Source organism: Rana temporaria, chromosome 2 (genome assembly GCF_905171775.1).
Source record: "Rana temporaria chromosome 2, aRanTem1.1, whole genome shotgun sequence".
Lineage (NCBI taxonomy): Eukaryota > Metazoa > Chordata > Amphibia > Anura > Ranidae > Rana > Rana temporaria.
In genome coordinates, this window is record NC_053490.1 from 366143055 (window position 1) to 366163057 (window position 20003).

General features: G+C 47.4%; 1 protein-coding gene across 3 annotated transcripts in view; it reads right to left on the reverse strand.

Moving 5' to 3' along the window:
• LOC120927185 (dentin matrix acidic phosphoprotein 1-like) overlaps window positions 1-20003 on the reverse strand; it is a 115674-nt gene that overhangs the window by 48747 nt on the left and 46924 nt on the right. For all 3 annotated transcript variants that reach the window (XM_040337689.1, XM_040337691.1, XM_040337688.1), the window contains one exon: window positions 140-600. In XM_040337689.1, coding sequence (XP_040193623.1) covers window positions 140-600 — 461 coding nt within the window. The remainder of the gene's footprint in view (window positions 1-139; window positions 601-20003) is intronic.

Here is a 20003-nt window from a genome sequence, read left to right on the forward strand (position 1 = left end):
GCACTAGAAAGGAAACAAAATATTGGAATCTCTCTGACCCACTTACATTAATAAATAAAAAAATAATAAATGACCCCTATAATTGCAGCATATGGTTCTCAGTGTGTTCTTTACTCTAGCAATACCTGCTTGTACTCACCTGACTGTACAGGTTTTGCTGTATTAGTCTTCATGTCAACATCATTTTCTTTTGTTTGTGGCTTATAGGTACTCTTATAAGCATACTTCTTATGCTGAGATTTTGATTCTCCATGACTTTGCTGATATCCTCCATGGAAATCCTTCTGATAGCCACCTTCATGGCGGCCTCTCACGCGATAAGTTTGCTCTCTGGTATCTCTCTGCTCATGATATGTTTGGTTTTCTTCGTGATATTGTTGGTTTTCTTCGTGATATGGCCGTTCTTTTCCATGATATGGCCGATCTTTTGCACGATATGGTCGGTTTTCTCCACGATATGGCCGACTTTTTCCACGATATGGTCGGTTTTCTTCATGATAATCATGGTATGTGGGCTCTTGATATTCCATATACTGGCCCTCATCATAATTTCTGTCATGGCTTGCATTATGATTATACTGGCCATAATTGTCATGGTCTCTGTAAAAATAAATAAAATGATTATTACTTCAAAGTAGAATCAGGGATTTTTCTTGCCACCTCTGGCACTGGGCTCACTACTGTCACATGTAAAACACAAAAGCCATCTTCTGTGTTTAAAAGTAACAGCATACCTCTCCCAGTAGCTCCCACAGAACCATTCCTGCCCTGCATCCCTATGACAGCTGAAAAGCAGAGGATTTACACAGCCACACTAGTTTCCTGAAGTCCTCACCCCCAGCTTGCACTCTCTTACTGTAAGTTGTAGCTAGTCTCCTGCAGCAGCCCATCTCTCTTGTACTCAACAGATGAGGGGGAGCTCTGTACTTGGGGAGGGCTTGGGGGAAGGTAATTTTTCATTGTAAACTGGCCTGTGAGAGATGCACTTCTGAACCCCGCACTCTTTGCATAGCACACTCCTAAACCCTGCACCCAGGGCTCAATGCAATCCTGAACACTGCACCATGTGCGTAGCACCTTCCTTAACCCTGCATCCTCAACCCTTTCACACTTTGTATAAAAATGCATTCCAGAACCTTGCACTCTGTGCATAACACACTCATGAACTCTGTGCCTATTTCGTTACTCAACCCTGCACCCTGTGCGCAACGTGCTCCTGAACTCTGTGCGTAGCTCAACCCTGAAACCTGTGCGTAGCATAACCCTACACCGCATGTACAATGCATTTCTTGACCCTGTACTCTGCGCACAATGCACTCCTCAGCCCTGCACCCTGTAATGCACTCCAGAACCCTTCCATTCTTCGTGATATGGACTCCTAAAACCTGTGTGAAAATACACTCCTGAACCATGTGTAATGCACTCCTCAACCTTGCACCTTGTGGTGTGTGGGGGAGAAGGGGGTGGTCTTGGCAGGCTCCTGCACTTATTCTCCAATGTAAAAGCCCTGAGTAGAATAAATGCCAGAATTAGCATCAAAAATACATTTTATAAATAAGAATATGATTTAGAATGAATAATATATCAATTAAAAAACAAACACATTAGATGTTCGTTTCAAGACTTTGCAAATATCTAGAAGCTGCGGCTTTTAAAATTTAACATGTAAACAGTCTGTCGGATTTACATATACTGTATTTAAGCACTAACCCCCTAGCAACCAATCAAAACTCACCCATTGCCCTCCAGTCCCCTGTGGTGAGTTTGTGTGACCAGCTGCTGTCAGGTAACAACTGCTGACAGCACTGTGAGTCCCAGTTCTTCATAGCGGCGCTCACTGTTCCCCCTCAAGCTCCACACGTTCATCCTGATTCCCAGAGCGCCGCCAAGACAGCCAGCCAATCCGGGCAGCCTTCCAATCAGAGAGGGCGCTCATCACGCGGGCCAATCAGGTGCAGAGACGGGACATCCCATCCAACCAATCACAGTCGATCTGTGATTGGTTGGGGTGGAGCAAGATGGCCGCCGCCCTGGAGCTAGGCCGAAGCCGGGGACTTTCCTACGGCCGAGGCTCCAGAGCGCTCCGCGGATCGCATGGTGTGCCGATCCGAACGGGGTGACCCGTTCGGATCACGGATCGGTGACGATCCGTTGCACCCCTAATATACACTCACCTGTTTAATTGCTTGGAAACACAAATTGCTAATCAGCCAATCACATGGCAGCAACTCAATGCATTTAGACGTGGTAAAGCCGACTTGCTGAAGTTTCAAACCGAGCATCAGAATGGGAAAGGAAATGGATTTAAGTGACTTTGAACATGGCATAGTTGTTGGTGCCAGACGGGCTGGTCGGAGTATTTTAAAAACTGCTGATCTACTGGGATTTTCACGCACAACCATCTCTAAGGTTTACAGAGAATGGTCGGAAAAAGAAAAAATATCCAGTGAGCGGCAGTTGTGTGGACAAAAATGCCTTGATGTCATCAGAAGTCAGAGGAGAAGTGGCAGACTGGTTCAAGATGTTTGAAAGGCAACAGTAACTCAAATAACCACTCCTTACAACCAAGGTATGCAGAATACCATCTATGAATGCACAACAAATCGAGCCTTGAAGCAGATGGGCTACAGCGGCAGCAGACCACAGTGGATGCCTCTCCTGTCAGCGAAACTGAAACTGAGGCTACAATTCACACAGGCTCACCAAAATTGGACAACAGAAGATTGGAAAACCATTGCCTTGTCCTAGGAGTCTCGATTTCATCTGCAACATTCAGATGGTAGGGTCAAAAATTGGCATAAACAACATGAAAGCATAGATCCATCCTGCCTTGTATCAACGGTCTTGGCTGGTGGTGGTGTAATGGTTTGGGGGATATTTTTTTTGGCATACTTTGGGCTCCTTAGTACCAATTGAGCATTGTTTAAATGCCATGACCTACTTCAGTATTTTCGCTGACCCTGTCCATCCCTTTATGACTACAGTACTCATTTTCTGGTGGCTTCTTCCAGCAGGATAATGCACCATGTCACAAAGCTCAAATCATCTCAAACTGGTTTCTTGAACATGACCATGACCACTATCCACTGGAGGCCTACCTGGATGCTTGAAATCAGTAGCAGCGGCTGCCCTACTGGTTGAAAAAACTGCTGACATTGTCCTGGGTAACACTTTGTATTTAATGTGCCCTCATGACTTGGAAGCTATGTTGAATAGTGCTTACACTAAGCATTTCTCTGTTCAGAGAATAACTCATTACCATCTGGTTCTGTTATCCGCTTCCAACCTCAAAATTCAGCGCTGTCAAACTCTGAATCCTGCCACTTTCTTGCCGGAGGATGATAGCGATGAGATTGATAATTCTGACTACTTAACCCATGACTGTGTTACCTCCATAGATGAGGTGACTAAACCAAAAGCTGACCTACAGGATGAGCCCATCCCAGGGTTGCCTCCTTGTGCTGACCTGTTTGTGGATGGCTCCTCCATCAGACGCCCAGATGGACTGACTTTGGCCGCGTGTGCAGTGGTGAATGGTGAGCATAAACTACTGCATGCTGAAGTTCTGACTGACTCCAGATCTGCTCAGGCAGCGGAGCTTACCGCTCTCTGTGTTGCTTTGGAGTTAGCAGAAGGTGATACGGTTAACATATACAGTGACTCAGCCTATGCGGTAGGGATCCTGCATAGTTTTGCACAGCTCTGGCAGGAACGAGGTTATCTAACCGCTGCAGGAACCCCCATACAGCATAAAGGGTTAATTGTTCGCTTGTTGGCTGCAGTCCAACTGCCTCTAAGAGGTGCTGTGATTAAATGTGAAGCACATACAGGTTCTGGTGATTGTGTTTCTATGGGAAATGCTATGGCTGATAAACATGCTAAAAGAAACTATATACTCTTATCAGCCATCAGCACTGACTATACCTACAATTCCTATGATAGACCTCCAGGTGGACCCGGTTGTTCTTTCAGCCCTACAGGAAAGCTCTCCCCACAAAGGATCCTGGTCTACAAAAGGAGCTATTTGTGGAGATGATGGCCTGTGGCGAATGAAAAACAAATTGATTGCTCCCCAACTCTTTTTCCTTTCTTGTTCTCTTTGAGCCATGGGCCTTGCCATGTCTCAACAGGAGGGATGAGTCGGGCGGTGACCAAACAATGGTGGGCACCTGGGTTTCATACATATGCTGCTAAGCAAATAAATGAATGTGCAATATGTCAAATGCCAAAAGACCAGTCCCTACACCTATGAAGCATATTCCGCATACTGAGGAGCCATTTCAAATTGTGCAAATAGACTTCTCAGACATGCCACCTTGTGGTAGATTTAAGTACTTACTAGTTTGTGTGGATCAATTCTCGGGTTGGGTAGAAGCATACCCAATGGTGAAAAATGATGCCAGGACAGTGGTAAAATGCCTTACTAGAGAGATGATTCCCAGGTTTGGGATAGGAAATATATTCTCATCAGACAGAGGTACTCATTTTGATAACAAACTTATGGCTGAAGTGGTAAATATTTTAGGGTTAAAGCAGCAGTTGCACACCCCTTACAGACCACAGGCTAGTGGGATGGTAGAACGGACTAATCAAACAATCAAAAGGTACTTGGCTAAGATAACTGCTAATGGGAAAAGCTCATGGGTGGAGGCCTTGCCAATAGTCTTAGCAACTATCAGAACCACCCCCAAGGAGAAACATGGGTTATCACCTTTTGATATTTTGTTCGGACGACCACCCAAAAGACTTCCTGCTACATTGATATATCCTGAAACAGTGACTTTAGGTAATGGTCAAGATGCCATGATTGAGTATGTACGCAAATTGGCAAACGTGTTTTCTGATACCTTTTCCAGAGCCAAAGCAGGACAATCGGTGGACACAAGTGAGACAACTCATGGACTAAACTCAGGAGATTGGGTGTATATCAAGAATCATACGCCCCGGACTATTTTGTCCCCTAAGTGGAAAGGACCCTTCCAGATCATTCTGGTGTCTCCTACTGCTGTAAAGCTGGAAGACTATAAGTACTGGGTGCATGGTTCCCATTGTAAGAAAACAGTAGCTCCAAAAAGTAGCCAGTGTACCACTGGCCAGGATTATTCTGTACCTTTACCTTCCAGGTCCCCATTGCTGACACGAGCTCGAGCCAGAAGACAACAAGATGAATCTTCTAGGGCCTAAAACCAGATGTTCAGCTCTGGTGTGTCATCCTCTGTGGAGGAGCGTTGGTGTGGATAACGGTAATGACGTATGAATGGACACACCAGAAAGCAATGGGTAAGATACAAGACACTGTCCTACTAAATGCTACTATAATGAAAAAGTTATTGCAGCTTGGAACTATTTCAACCCCAGACCAAAGGCTGAGAAGAGACGCACATGATTTCCACGATAGGTTGGCAGAACCTTTCCATAACTCCTTTGTGTCCCTGCATCTGCAAGCAGCTAAAAGACTGAACATTACTAACTGTTGGATATGCACACATGCCCCTATTTCACACATGACTATACCCTTGCTAGGCATACCCAGCACTTTGGTTGAAATGGAGGATAGTGCCCATTTCGATGAAGTAAGCCCCAACATGTTTGAAAGAACTGTTTCACTGTGGTTATACACAAATGCCCCAATGAGAACACCTGCGGTTTGTATCAACTTCACTCGAAACTACTCTCCTGAACAGCGTGATCAAGGTTATCGGAGTACTACAAAGTCACTTGGAGATTCCCATTGCATGGAAAATGCCGATATTATCACATGATAGGGAAATTAAGCCATTGTTCTTTATACCATGGGTGAATAGATGTTGTATTAAAAAGGCTTTCAGTTTCATCATAGATCTGGCAGACCTGATGGATAATGTCACTGCCCTATATGATAGAAACTTTATAGCCATGGCTACAGAGCTAAAAATGATCAAGAAAGAGGTTTTGCAACACCGGCTGGTGTTGGATTATCTCACTGCAAGTCAAGGAGGAATATGCACCATAGTGGGAACTGCCTGCTGTAACTATATTAGGAATGATACTAGGGCCGAAGACGCCATCATTGCTCATATAGAAAAAGTACAGCGCTTAAAGGTTAACTTTCGCAAGGAGCATACCGAAACCGCTTGGATCGATGGTAGCTGGGAAAGCTGGCTTTCCTGGATCAATCCGCTCAACTGGTTTTCAGGTATTGGTGGGTGGTTTTCGGGTATACTACATCAGCCCTCAAAATTTCCACTCGCCTACTAGCATTTGGCGAGTGGATTTAAGCGGGGGGCGAGTGATGACAGGGATGCATGACCAATCTCCCTCCAATCTGTGCCTACACTTAGAGTCCCGATGAGATTGGAGGCTGAAGAGGAAAGGTGCATGCTCGGGAAAAGTAGTCTGGTGAGTCGTGCACAGGCAGAGCAGTACACAGGTGCTCTCCTTACAATCCTTATTAAGCCATGGGAACTGATAGTATGACCTCTCTGAGCCTGCCCCCCTCCCCCCGACCAATGTAGCTGGAAAGCAGGGAGCAGGAAGTAATGAGTGAGGTGGAGGATTGCGAAAATTACCACTCCGGTGCAGCGCTCACTGAAAGTTGCCCTGACATGAGAGCGGCAGCCTTCCAGTTTGTGCAGTTTTCTTCTCCTTGTGCTCCATGTAAGTGTCCACCAGTTCAGCCTGAGCACTGTGAACAGACTGGTCTCAATGTGTGCTGTGCGCTGTCAGTGTGCGCTGTGCTATGGTGTCAATGGCTGTGCAGTTGTGTGGATCTCAGCACTGGATTGTACTCCCTCCCGCTGTGCTGCAGCTCCTCTCCTCACTGCCAGCCTGAATAAAAGGAGGAAGTGGGGACATGCAAGTGTGGAGCCGCACACACAGGCTCTGATGATGAGATGAATAGGAGAGGGAGAGCGAGAGAGAGAGAGAGAGAGAGAGAGAGAGAGAGAGAAAGAGGATGGATGGGAGTTGCAGAGGAGACAGCAGGAGAATGGGGAAGAGACCCAGTTCTAGTGCCCTGTCCCTCTGGTCTGCCCCCAGTGCCATTTTGTTAAATTTGTTGTTGGTAATATTTAATTGTGTAACTTGATTCTGCATAAAACATTTAACAGTGTCATTCTATGAGATAATCTACGAGGGCGTGTTTACAGGTGCAATTAGGCGCAGGGCAGTGTATGAATTAGGTGGGGCAACTGGTGGCGAGTAACTCTTGAGGCCTGGCTAGTAGCTCAGGACTTGAAATTTTGAGCCCTGTACTACATGGTATTCTTTATATTGTTGGAATTATTGTACTTTTTATCCTTATAATCAAATGTGCACCTATGATCTGCAAATGTTGCATGAAGATGACCACACATACCTATAAAGCATGTTGTGGTGCTTGTATTAATGCCGGTTCCTTTGAGCCCTCAAGGTCCAGAGTTAAGACCGTTCATGAAATGGTGACGCGGATTCCTGCGATTCTACCTAAAGACCCTGAGAACCCCCCGGAAGCATGAAATTTAACAGAGAATACCAAAGAATTCGAAACACAGGAGGGACTGACAAGATATGAAAATCTACATTGATCTACCTTGTATATTAAATGTGTATCACTTGAATATCTTATATACACACACAACAGTAGAGTTCCCCCTTTTTCCTGTGTCTTTCCCTGCAAATAAGCTTATGTTTCTAAATTCTATTTGGTATTACACATTGCAACATATTCTCAATAACATGTTTTCCCATTCTCATGGCCGAACAACTGTCTCATGTAAAACAAGAGATGTTCCGCCAAATGACCTGATAGGAAGTCTATGTAAACAGTAAACAGTGTGTCTGGAAAAACCCTTCCATTTCTTTTATTACTTGGTAATTACCCCTCACATATAATCCATCTCTTTAATTGTAAAAATAACCATTTCACATGATGCTCTAATTAGGTCAGGATGGCCGGATGTCAGTTTTACTCATTATATATGTGTGATTTATGGAATCTTGTGAAATCTTGTGTAATCCAAACTTTGGGCTTCGTGCCCTGCATAGACTCTCATGTTATCAATTTCTTATAAAATGTCTGTATAAACCTTATGTGTCATCACAGTCCTTCGTAAGCTTTTGGGAGGTGTGATCATGTATGCAGTGTATTCTGAAGTAAACTTACATTGAAGACGAATGCAATTGTCTGCTGTCAATGACTTGCATTCAAAGACTGACTTATCAAAGCAGATGGGCTACAGCGGCAGCAGACCACAGTGGATTCCTCTCCTGTCAGCGAAACTGAAACTGAGGCTACAATTCACACAGGCTCACCAAAATTGGACAATAGAAGATTGGAAAACCATTGCCTTGTCCTAGGAGTCTCGATTTCATCTGCAACATTCAGATGGTAGGGTCAAAAATTGGCATAAACAACATGAAAGCATAGATCCATCCTGCCTTGTATCAACGGTCTTGGCTGGTGGTGGTGTAATGGTTTGGGGGATATTTTTTTGGCATACTTTGGGCTCCTTAGTACCAATTGAGCATTGTTTAAATGCCATGACCTACTTCAGTATTTTCGCTGACCCTGTCCATCCCTTTATGACTACAGTACTCATTTTCTGGTGGCTTCTTCCAGCAGGATAATGCACCATGTCACAAAGCTCAAATCATCTCAAACTGGTTTCTTGAACATGACCATGAGTTCGCTCTACTCCAATGGCCTCCACAGTAACCAGATCTTGATCCAATAGAGCGCCTTTGTGATGTGGTGGAACATTGATGGATGTGCAGCCGACAAATCTGTAGAAACTTTTTCTTTCAAATAGTTTTTATTGGTATATGTCAAGCATATCAATACAACGTTATCAAGTACCGTGTGGCATACAGTGCAGAGTAACTTGCATAGTTTCAAATAGAAGGTACAGTACCGGGTTACCTGCTGTACCGTCTATGCACCCACCAAGTGGGTATCTAGACGGTAGGTAATATATAAACAGAATGTGAACAGAATACCATTACGTAACCAAACAAGGGGGGGGGGAGGAGGGATAAAGAGGGAGGGAGGGGGGGGGAAGGGTAGAGAGCATCATAAGTATCAATACAATCAGAGGATAATTCGACGGTCTATTGACCGTTGTACCAAGTTTGCCAGGGGTCCCAGAGGGTCAATACCGTGGAGTAGGAGTGTTTCCTACGTGCAAGGGTGGACTCGTATGTGTAGTGGGTTCTCACCAGTCGCACTACGTCCGTCAGTGATGGGACATTCTTGAACTTCCAGTTTCGAGCGATCAGTAGTCTTGTTGCTAACAGTACATGTACAGTTACCAGTCTCAGGGGTGATGGGATGTCCTCAATGGTTAGATTAAGGATAGCTAGCGGGGGTGTCAGTGAAATGGGTGTACCAAGAATGTTCTGTAGCATCAACTTCACTGATGACCATAGCGGTCTTAAGCATGGGCAGGACCAGAAGATGTGGAGAAGAGTACCAGGGTTTTTACATCCCCTCCAACATTCGTGAGATGTGGCAGGGTGGAATTTGGCTATCCTAGTTGGTGTAAGATACCATCTCATCAGCAATTTTTGTGAGAGTTCCCAGAGGGAGGTGCAGGAGGTATATTTGTGGTTGGCTTTAATCGCTGTTTGCCATTGACGGTCAGAGAACGGGGTAAGTAAGTCATGTTCCCATTCCAGGAGTGGTTTGGATTTGGTGAAGGAGTTTTTTTCCTGGAGGGTTGAGTAAATTATGGAAGTACCTTTGTTTTTCGTCGTATCAGAGAAGAGGAAGCGCCATATGTGCAGAGGTAAGTGTCCTTCCAGAGGACGAGAGTTGTTAAGGCAATGTTGCAGTCTATAGTACGTAAGGTAGTCTGAGGCAGGGGCTTGTAGGGTCTTTTGGACGTGGAGAAATGATTTGGTGGCCACTAGGGGACGTAGTTCGTGGACGTGGGATATGCGGTCGGTCAGCCAGTGGGGAATAGGCAGGTCAGGGGTCAGCAGCTGAAGTGTTTGTATGGGTATTGGGGTAGGTTTGGTAGCAAGGGTCGGCCAGGAGGAGGAATGGAGTGTCTTCCATACTTTGACAGAAGCCTGAATAGTAGGGGAGTATATGGAGAGTAGTGGGTGTTTGGCGGTCGTGCTGAATAGCCATTGGGAAAGGTTGGGGCCAGGGACCATGTGGGATTCTATAGCGCCCCAAAGTGTGGTGGGGTGTTCCACCATCCACTCGCGCATCTGTGAGATTATAGTGGCCATATAGTAATCTCTGATGTCTGCTAGGCCCATGCCTCCCACAGACCTATGTTTGACGAGTTTAGCCTGGTTGCATCTGGGTTTTTTGCCTTGCCATAGAAAGTGTCCAAGTATGGACTGTAAGGATTTAAGGTAGGATTGTGGTAGAGGGATTGGGAGCGTCCGGAAGATGTACAGTAGTCTGGGTAAGATCATCAGTTTAAAGGCCGCAAGTCTCCCCGCCCAAGAAAATTCGTGTTTGGAAATTTTTGCAGTTTCTCGGATAAGCATCTGTTTCATCTCGGTATAGTTTTGGGGGAATAGGGTTGATGTGGATTTTGTCAGAGTGATACCTAAGTATGGTATACCTGTGTCCGCCGAAGGGTATGGGTATTTGTGTCTAAGCAGGTTGCTAGTGATGGCGTCCAGTCCTATGTCTAGAATGTACGATTTTTGTTCGTTTACCTTATAGTAAGACACATTAGCAAATCTTCTTAGTAATAACTGTACCGAAGCCAGGGAGGAAAGGGGGTTACTTAGCATTATTATCACGTCATCGGCGAACAAATTGATTTTATGGTCTGAGATGCCTATTTTTAGACCGGTTATTGAGTCGTGAGTTCTAACATGTTCTGCTAGGGGTTCCATGATGAGGTTAAAGATTAGTGGTGATAGGGGGCAGCCTTGACGTGTGCCGTTGGAAATCAGGAAAGGTTTTGAGAGTATTTCCGAGGTATATACCTGGGCTGACGGGGAGGAGTAAAGTGCCATGATGGCGGAGAGTATGGGACCCTGGAACCCAAATTTCGTGAGAGTCGCGTGCATGTAACCCCAGTGGACTCGATCGAACGCCTTCTCCGCATCCAGTGATAGGAGCAGAGAAGGCGTTCAGGTCGACCCCGCGGCATGGATGAGGTTAATGAGTCTACGGGTTGCATCAAAGGCTTGCCTACCTTTAGTAAAGCCGGATTGGTCCTTATGGATGAGCAGGGGCATTAAGTCTATTAGGCGGTTGGCTATTAGCTTGGCGTGGATCTTGGCGTCCAAGTTGAGGAGGGAAATAGGACGGAAGTTTTGGGCACAAGTGGGTTCCTTGCCTGGCTTCGGCAAAGTAACAATCAGGGCGGATAACATTTCAGGGGGGAGAGAGGAGGAAGAGGCAGCATCGTTGCAGACAGTAGTCAGAAAAGGTGCAAGTATCGGGCCGAATTTCTTATAGTACTCGCTAGTCAAGCCGTCAGGGCCTGGGGATTTATTAGAGGGCAGTCCTGCGATCGTTTGTAGGATTTCTAGGGGAGTGAAAGGTGCGTTCAGCGACTCCAACTGGTCCACAGACAACTTAGGGAGATTGATGTCTTGGAGAAATGCTTCTATGTCTTGGGGAGACGGTTGGGGCACCGAACTGTCATCTTTAAGATTATATAAGGTGTTATAATAATGGCTGAAGGCATCAGCAATCTCCGTGGGGTCAATAAGTTTCTGTTTTGAGGAAGGATGGAACAGGTGGGTAATTTTGGTTTTGGTAATATGCCCCTTGATTCTATTGGCCATGAGCTTGCCAGCTTTGTTGCCTGTGGAGTAGTGTGTGGCTTTGAAGTAGGTATGGGCCCTTTCATAAGATTCCAGCAGGTGTGCCCTAAGGTCACTCCTCAGGAGGTCTAGTTTGTTTTTAGTATCAAGGGTGGGATTAGATTGGTTCTGAGCCTCCAGTATTCTTATTTCAGAGGTCAAAGTGTCTAGGCGATGTGTTTTCAACCTCCTCTCTCTTGCCCCTATTTGAATAAATATTCCTCTTATGAACGCCTTGTGTGCGTTCCACAGCATAGAATTGTCTTTCACAGAACCTGCATTCAGGGGAAAAAATTCAGTTAGACGGTCTGCAATATACGCAGAGTGTTGTGGTGAGTGAATGAGGGATGCATTAGCTCTCCAGATCCTCGATCGTGCGAGGGAGGGAGAGGCATTTAAGGACATGGTGACGGGTGCATGGTCGGACCACGTAATGGTAGAGATCTCAGAGTTCGAGATACTGGGAAGGGACCATTTGTCTACCAGGAAATAGTCAATCCTCGTGTAGGAGTTGTGGCGGGGGGAGAAATATGAATAGTCTCTTTCAGTGGTGTGCAGACATCTCCAGGCGTCGTATAGGTCGTGTGTTCTCATGAAGGAGCCCATAGGCGATGCAGTCCTGCCCGTTCGGGAAGAGGCGTCCATCGAGTTGTCAGGGACTATATTAAAATCTCCGCAGATGATAAGTCTTCCCTGCTTAAAGCGAGTGAGTTTTTTCATAAGCTTGGATAGGAAGCTGATCTGCCTCGTATTAGGGACGTAGACATTGACTATAGTGTATCTTACATTGTCCAGGGAGCAGTCCAGTGCAAGGTATCTTCCGTTGATATCAGTCATGCTGTTGTGGAGGGTAAATGTTATGGTGTCTTTGATGGCTATTAAAACTCCATTTTTCTTCTCAGGGCCAGAGGCCTTAAGGATAGTTGGGAATTGTTTGTTGGTACAGGTCGGCTTTGCCGTGGATTTGAAGTGCGTTTCTTGCACACAGATGATGTCACATAGGGACGTGCGGGCTGTTTTCCATAGTGACGCCCTTTTAGCAGGGTGGTTTAGGCCCTTAGCGTTTAGGGTCATAAATTTAGGCATTTTCGCTACAGTGTAGTAAGAGCGGATAGTTAGTTACTCACAGTTCGTTGCGGGTCTTCCAGGTGTTGGATCAGGTGGGCTGTGGCGTTGATCCAAGTCTTAGTTCAGGAAATACGTTTTCTCAGATGTGTGGAGCTCTCCAGGGATCCGGTAGAAAGGGGAAGGAAAGGAGAGGGTCAGGGAGCACAAGGAAGGGTTAACAGTAACAGCGATGGGTGTAAACAGATTAACAACAGTTCTGGGTGTGTATAAAACACCGTGGTCAGTAGTATATCAGAAACGCCTACTGAATCTTTTTGGGGGGTAAAAGTCCGTGTATCAACTGCAACAAGCAGGCACCGACCGGAGTGCATGTTTAAGTAAGAGGTAATAGCGCACCAACCCTATGGTCAGTTAGCAACACTGGGGTGAGATTCCATGGCATTGGGGTGCGGATGGTTAGGAGAGGTGTCACGGGGTGTAGCATTGCCATCTGGAATAATGTGCCATTTTTTGAGGAGGTGAATACCTTCTTCCACCGTGTGTACATTGTATTTAACCCCATTTCTTGTAATCATAAGTTTGGTCGGGAATCCCCATTGGTAGGGAATCTTGTGATTGTTCAGAGGTTTGGTGATGGTCTGGAGTTGTCTCCGCTGCTGACGGGTGTATTGGGAGATGTCAGCGAAAAGCTGCAGCTTTGTGTATGGCGGAGGTAGCTGGCCCAGCCTTCTGGATTTGGACATGAGCATGTCTTTGGCGTGGTAGAAGTGAATTCTCATGAGGGTATCACGGGGTATTTCAGGTGGCAAATGGGAAGGTTTTGGCAGGCGGTGGATACGGTCGATGATTGTCTCCACAGGGGGGAGATCGGGTAAAAGCGTGGCGATCATTTTTCTGGTGTATGAATTGAGGTCAGCAGGCAAGACCGATTCAGGGATGCCGCGTATTTTCACATTATTGCGCCTTGACCTGTCCTCGAGGTCCGCCATCTTGGCGCGCAGCCACTGTTGGTCGTCTTTTGCGTGGTCATGGGCATCTACTAAGTCATTAACTGTAACTGTCATGGCGCTCATCTGGTGCTCAATACGGTCCACCCTCCCATTGACATGTGTCATTTCATTTTTAAAAGCTGAGATCATGGTGGAGATGTCACTATGCAGCGATGTGTGCAAGGAGATTAGCATGTCCTTTAGCACTGTGTCCATGACAGGCTGGTCGGTGGTGGGAAATGCTGCTATAGGGGATGATGTTGGATCCAGTGAGGGGAGGCTGTCTAGTGTAGGCCTTACCTCAGAGGCCTGGGGGTGAAGGTCCATCTTCATCCGCGCTTTAGCAGGACTGGCAGTTGTGGAGGACGGTCCGGAGGGTGGCGGTGGGCCGTGAGGGGGTGAGCTGGGGTGTACGAATTCGTCCCCATCGTCCGGCAGGTCAGTGTATGCTCTCTCTCCTCGCGGTGAGCGGTCGCGGGCGCCATCTTGGATCCGAGCGCCGTGAGGTGAGGAGAAAAAATCAGTGAGTTTTCTCGGCGGGCGGTATTCTTTTTCGTTTCCTGGAGGTGCCAGGCGGGTTCCCCATCATGTGTTGGCTCTGGTGGTGCATTTTCAGGGTGTAGGTTGGCCGCTTAGATGTCGGATTCTCCGGTCAGTGCAGGAGCTGTGGTATCAGGCTTCCATGCAGCTCGGCGGTTGGACACGCCCCCTGTAGAAACTTTTTGATGCCATCATATCAATATGGACCAAAATCTCTGAGAAATGTTATCACCACCTTTGTTGAATGCATGCCAAGAAAAAGGGATTTTTATTAACAGCTTACCTGTAAAATCCTTTTCTTGTAGTACATCACGGGACACAGAGCAGCATAGCCATTACATATGGGTTATATAGTGTACCTTCAGGTGATGGACACTGGCACTCTCCGACAGGAAGTTCCCTCCCTATATAACCCCCACCCATAGTGGGAGTACCTCAGTTTTGTAGCAAGCAATATGCATCCCAAAATTCCCCATAAGAGGGGTGGGAGCTCTGTGTCCCGTGATGTACTACAAGAAAAGGATTTTACAGGTAAGCTGTTAATAAAAATCCCTTTTTCTTTATCGTACATCACGGGACACAGAGCAGCATAGCCATTACATATGGGATGTCCCCAAGCAATGCTCCATGAGGGGAGGGAGACAACCAGAAAAAACCAAACAAGAGGTGCCACCGGACAAGAGGAGATTAAACTGCGGCCCGCAGTACCGCCTGCCCAAAGGCTGAATCAGCGTTCCTCCTAACGTCCATTTGATAAAATTTTGCAAATGTGTGGACAGATGACCAGGTTGCTGCCCTGCAGACCTGAGCCATAGGGACCTGGTGATACGCTGCCCAAGAGGCACTTATAGCTCTAGTGGAATGAGCCTTAACCGATAAGGGTGGACTCTTCCCCTTCAGGCCATAGGCCTGAATAATCGTCTGCCTAATCCACTTAGCAATAGTGGCCTTAGACGCTGCCTGGCCCTTCTTGGGCCCTTCCGGCAGAATGAATAAGACGTCCGTCTTACGAATCTGGGCTGTAGCTTCCAAGTAAATCTTTACAGCTCTAACTACATCCAAGGAATGTAGTAACCTCTCTTCCTTAGAAGAAGGCTTTGGAAAAAATGATGGAAGAATCACATCTTGATTAAGGTGAAAATTTGATACCACCTTAGGCAGGAAGGACGGAAGCGGCCGCAAAACGACCCTGTCCTTATGCAATAATAAATAAGGTGCCTTACATGACAAGGCTGCCAACTCCGACACCCTTCTGGCGGATGCCATGGCCACCAGAAACACTAGTTTCCTAGTCAAAAGGACCAAAGGGATCACGGACAAGGGCTCAAAGGGCTGGCTTTGCAAGGCCGATAGAACCAAATTTAGATCCCAAGGATACAGGGGAGCTTTAATCGGGGGATTCACCCGAATAACACCTTGTAAAAAGGATTTCATTAAGGAATGGGCAGCCAACGATCTCTGGAAAAAGACCGACAAGGCAGACACCTGCCCCTTGATTGTGCCGACCGCCAAACCCTTTTCCACTCCCAACTGTAAAAACTCCAGGATTCTCCCAATAGTATATTTGCGGGGATCCCATTTCCTGGTTTCACACCAGGTAATATAGGCCTTCCACACCCTATAGTATATTAACCTGGAAACTGGTTTTCTTGCGTTTATAAGGGTAGAAACGACCTGCCCTGAAAGGCCTCTGTTTCTGAGAATCAGGGACTCAGCCGCCAGGCCGTTAAATTTAGGGCCTGTAAGGCAGGGTGGTAGAATGGCCCTTGTGAGAGGAGGTCCGGACGTAGAGGGAGGACCCAAGGCTCCTCTACGGTCATCCTTTTTATCAAGGAGTACCAAGGTCTTCGGGGCCACGCTGGGGCCACTAGAATCGCTGGCTTGCGTTCCCTTTGAATTCTGTGAAGAAGACGGGGTAGCATCCGTATTGGAGGGAAGGCATAGATTAGCGCAAACTGATGCCAAGGACACACCAAGGCATCTGTCCCGCAGGCCAATGGATCCCTCGTTCGAGAGACAAAGTTTGCTACTTTGGCATTGAATCTGGACGCCATAATGTCCACCTCCGGAGTACCCCACTTCCGGCAAATGACCTGGAACACTTCGGGATGGAGGGACCACTCCCCTGGGGACATCTGTTGGCGGCTGAGGAAGTCCGCTTGCCAATTGTCCACCCCGGGGATAAAGATAGCTGAGATGCAGGGGACATGGGCTTCTGCCCATGAAAAGATCCGATCTACCTCCCTTTGGGCTGCCTGACTCCTGGTGCCACCCTGGTGGTTTATATAAGCTACGGCAGTGGCATTGTCGGATTGTACCCTTACTGGGGAGCCCTGCAGAACCTCCGTCCAGCCCAAAAGAGCCAACCGAGCTGCTCGGATCTCTAAGACATTTATGGGTAGGGCTGATTCTGCCCTTGACCATTTCCCCTGTAGGGTTAAATCGTCTAGGACTGCACCCCAACCTGATAGGCTGGCGTCCGTGGTTACTATCCTCCATGAGGGGGGATTGAACGATCTTCCTTTCAGAAGATTTTTTGTGACTAGCCACCAACACAGGCTCTGCCTTACCGCATAGGGAAGGGAAATGGGAAGATCCAAGGCCTGGAGTCTTTTGTCCCAGGCCGTGAGAATTGCTCTCTGTAGCCTCCGAGAATGGATCTGGGCATAGGGCACTGCCTCGAAGGTGGCCACTAGCTTTCCCAACAGGCGCATGCAGAGGCGTATAGATGGCCTTGTGCTGCTTAGGACTATGTGGATTAACTCCCTTATCGAGTCCACTCTGGACTGGGGCAGGAAGATCCGTTGTTGTCTTGTATCTAAAATCAGACCTAGATACTCCAACCTTCTTGTGGGCTGTAAAGCCGATTTGTCCCGGTTTAGAACCCAACCCAGGGACTCTAGGCAGTTTACTGCTAGCAACACTGCCCGATTTAGACTGGCCGCTGAGTGGTCGACTACCAGAAGATCGTCTAGGTAGGCCATGATCAGAATGCCCTGTTCCCTTAGGATGGCTAATACGGGGGCCAGGATCTTCGTAAAAACCCGAGGGGCCGTGGCTAGTCCGAACGGAAGAGCCACGAACTGATAATGCCGATAGTTTAGGGCAAAACGCAGATACCTGTAATGGCCTGGGAAAATCGGAACGTGCAGGTATGCGTCCTTTATATCGATGGAGGCCAAGAACTCCTTTCCTTGGAGGGCGGCCACCACCGAACGAATGGACTCCATTCGAAAAGACCGGACTCTTAAAAAGCGGTTTAATAACTTTAGGTCCAGAATAGGCCTGACGTCGCCGTTTGGCTTCGGGACAACGAAGAGGTTTGAGTAAAACCCTTGTCCTTGCTCCCCTGCTGGTACTTCCATAATCACTCCTTGAGACAGGAGTCGCTCTAGGGCGGACAGAAGCGATGCCTGTCTCTGAGGGTCGCCTGGAAGTCTTGACGTTTGAAAGTGAGGAGGGGGGAACTCCCGAAACTCCAGCTTGTACCCCTGAGTTACTGAGGACAGAACCCATTGGTCGGTAACTTGGGCCCCCCACAACTCCGAGAACAACCGGAGTCTTCCCCCCACTCGAGAGAGTGGGGGCGCCCCTTCACAAGGCTGCCTTAGGGGCAGCCTTAACCGGCTTACGGTTCCACGGTCTCTTGTTCCCTGCAGCTTGCCCCTGGGGCCTGTTTGCAGCTGCGCGTCCAGGAGGCCGTCGATACTGCCTAGAGAATGAGGGCCCTGGAACTGGAGAGGTTGGGCGCTTAAAAGAGGGACCTCGGAACCTTTTCTTAACCGGCAAAAGGGTGCTCTTACCACTAGAGATCTTTTGAATATATTTGTCAAGATCTTCTCCAAACAATCTCTCTCCTTGAAAGGAGAATCCTGTAAGGAGTTTTTTGCAGGGGGTTTCTGCAGACCAGTTCTTTAACCAAAGTAATCTTCTCATGTGAACCAAATACAGGGATAGGCGGGACGCCTGTTGGATTGAATCCTTGATAGCGTCTACCGCGAAACATAAAGCTCTAGGTAGATCGGCTAAGTCCTGAGCCTGTTGAGCCGGAAGGTCCTTTAGGGCCTGCTTGGCCTGGTCTTTTAAAGCCTGGCAGACGCCAATGGCAGCTACAGCTGGCTGGACCACTGCCCCCGCTGTGGCAAAGGATGCCTTCAGTAAGGTCTCAAGCCTTTTATCCACAGGATCTTTGAACATGTGAATATTGTCCACCGGACACGTTAACGCTTTATTGACACATGATATGGCTGCGTCAACAGTGGGGACAGCCCATTTCCTTGAAAACTCCTCCTCTAAAGGGTACATAACTGCGAACCTTTTAGGAGGCAAAAAAATCCTGTCTGGCTTAACCCAGTCCTGAAATATCAGGTCCTTTAATAAAGGATGGACCGGGAACACCAGGTTGGCTTGGGGCGCTTTTAGGGAGCCCAATGAGGACACAGCGGAGGCCAGAGGCTGAGGCAAAGGCATTTTAAAAGCTGACCGCACCATATCCGTTAAGGACTGGACCCACAATTTTTCTGCGTGAGAAGCTGAAAAAGGTTCTTCTATAGTAGAATCTTCAGAACCTAAATGGTCCAGGTGCCTCAGCCTGGTCTCCTGTATCTTCCAATTCCTCAGTGGAAAGGACATCTTCCTCAGGAGATTCAAACCTGGGAGACGGGGACCTAGCCCGCTTCTTCCCGGATAAAGAGGCCGTAATAAGAGCGGCCATCCTTTTTTCAAATCCACCCAAGGTGGAGGCTAACATCTCTTCCGTTACATAGGAAGGAGTTGGTTGAATAGGGCCCGCCATAGCACCTAGCAACCCCGATGGCTCACCCAGGGCAGCAACCTCCGGATCCTCCGGGGAGGTAGGGGCAGGTGGATTCTGGGAAATATCCTCCGAGCCCGATGGGGAACCCTTCGGCTTTTTAACACCTTTAGCATTTTTAGCGTTCCCTGCACCCTTAGGAGCCATAATAAACAAATCTGAGATACTCCGCTAATATACAACTAACTGTAATAGCTGGAGAAAAACACACATTTAAATAAATGAGGAAAAAAATTAGGCTAGGGTAATGTTAGACAGAAAACTAAACTTCCCAAAACCTAACAAGAGATAGCAATATTGAGCCCCAAGGGCTTAATCATATCCTAATATTGCTTCCCTTAATGCTGGGCTAAGAGAGTACCAAATGCTAAGTACTCTGACTGCTACTTAGTACACCGGCTTTTCAGAGAAAATATGAGCTTAAACAGCTCTTTAGCAAGGTGTGTACAAAAAAACGGCCACTAGGTGTCACTGTGTCAGCATAACATAGGCAAACCTATCCTGCTCAGCTCAGCTCAGCATCGCTGCTCCGTGTCCCTTCACAGCCTTCAGCAAACTGACAGGCTAAATAGAGTTTTCCCTCTAATGTACAGAGGGGAGGGAACTCCCTGGGCGTCCCCCGCCCCTCCACGCAGCGTCGGCACCTATAACAGTGCGCGCGCACGCGCGCGCGCGCTCCCGACGCCGCTCTACAGGAAGCAGGAAGCAGAATCCATGTGGGGAGAGGAGCCCGGGAGCTGCTGGAGACACACAGACATCAGGAAGTAAGTAATTTAAACCTGACATGCTCCCCTTTACATTTCATGGAGCAAAAACACCTTGTAGCAGCAGCAGCAGTCTATTAGCCCAGCCAG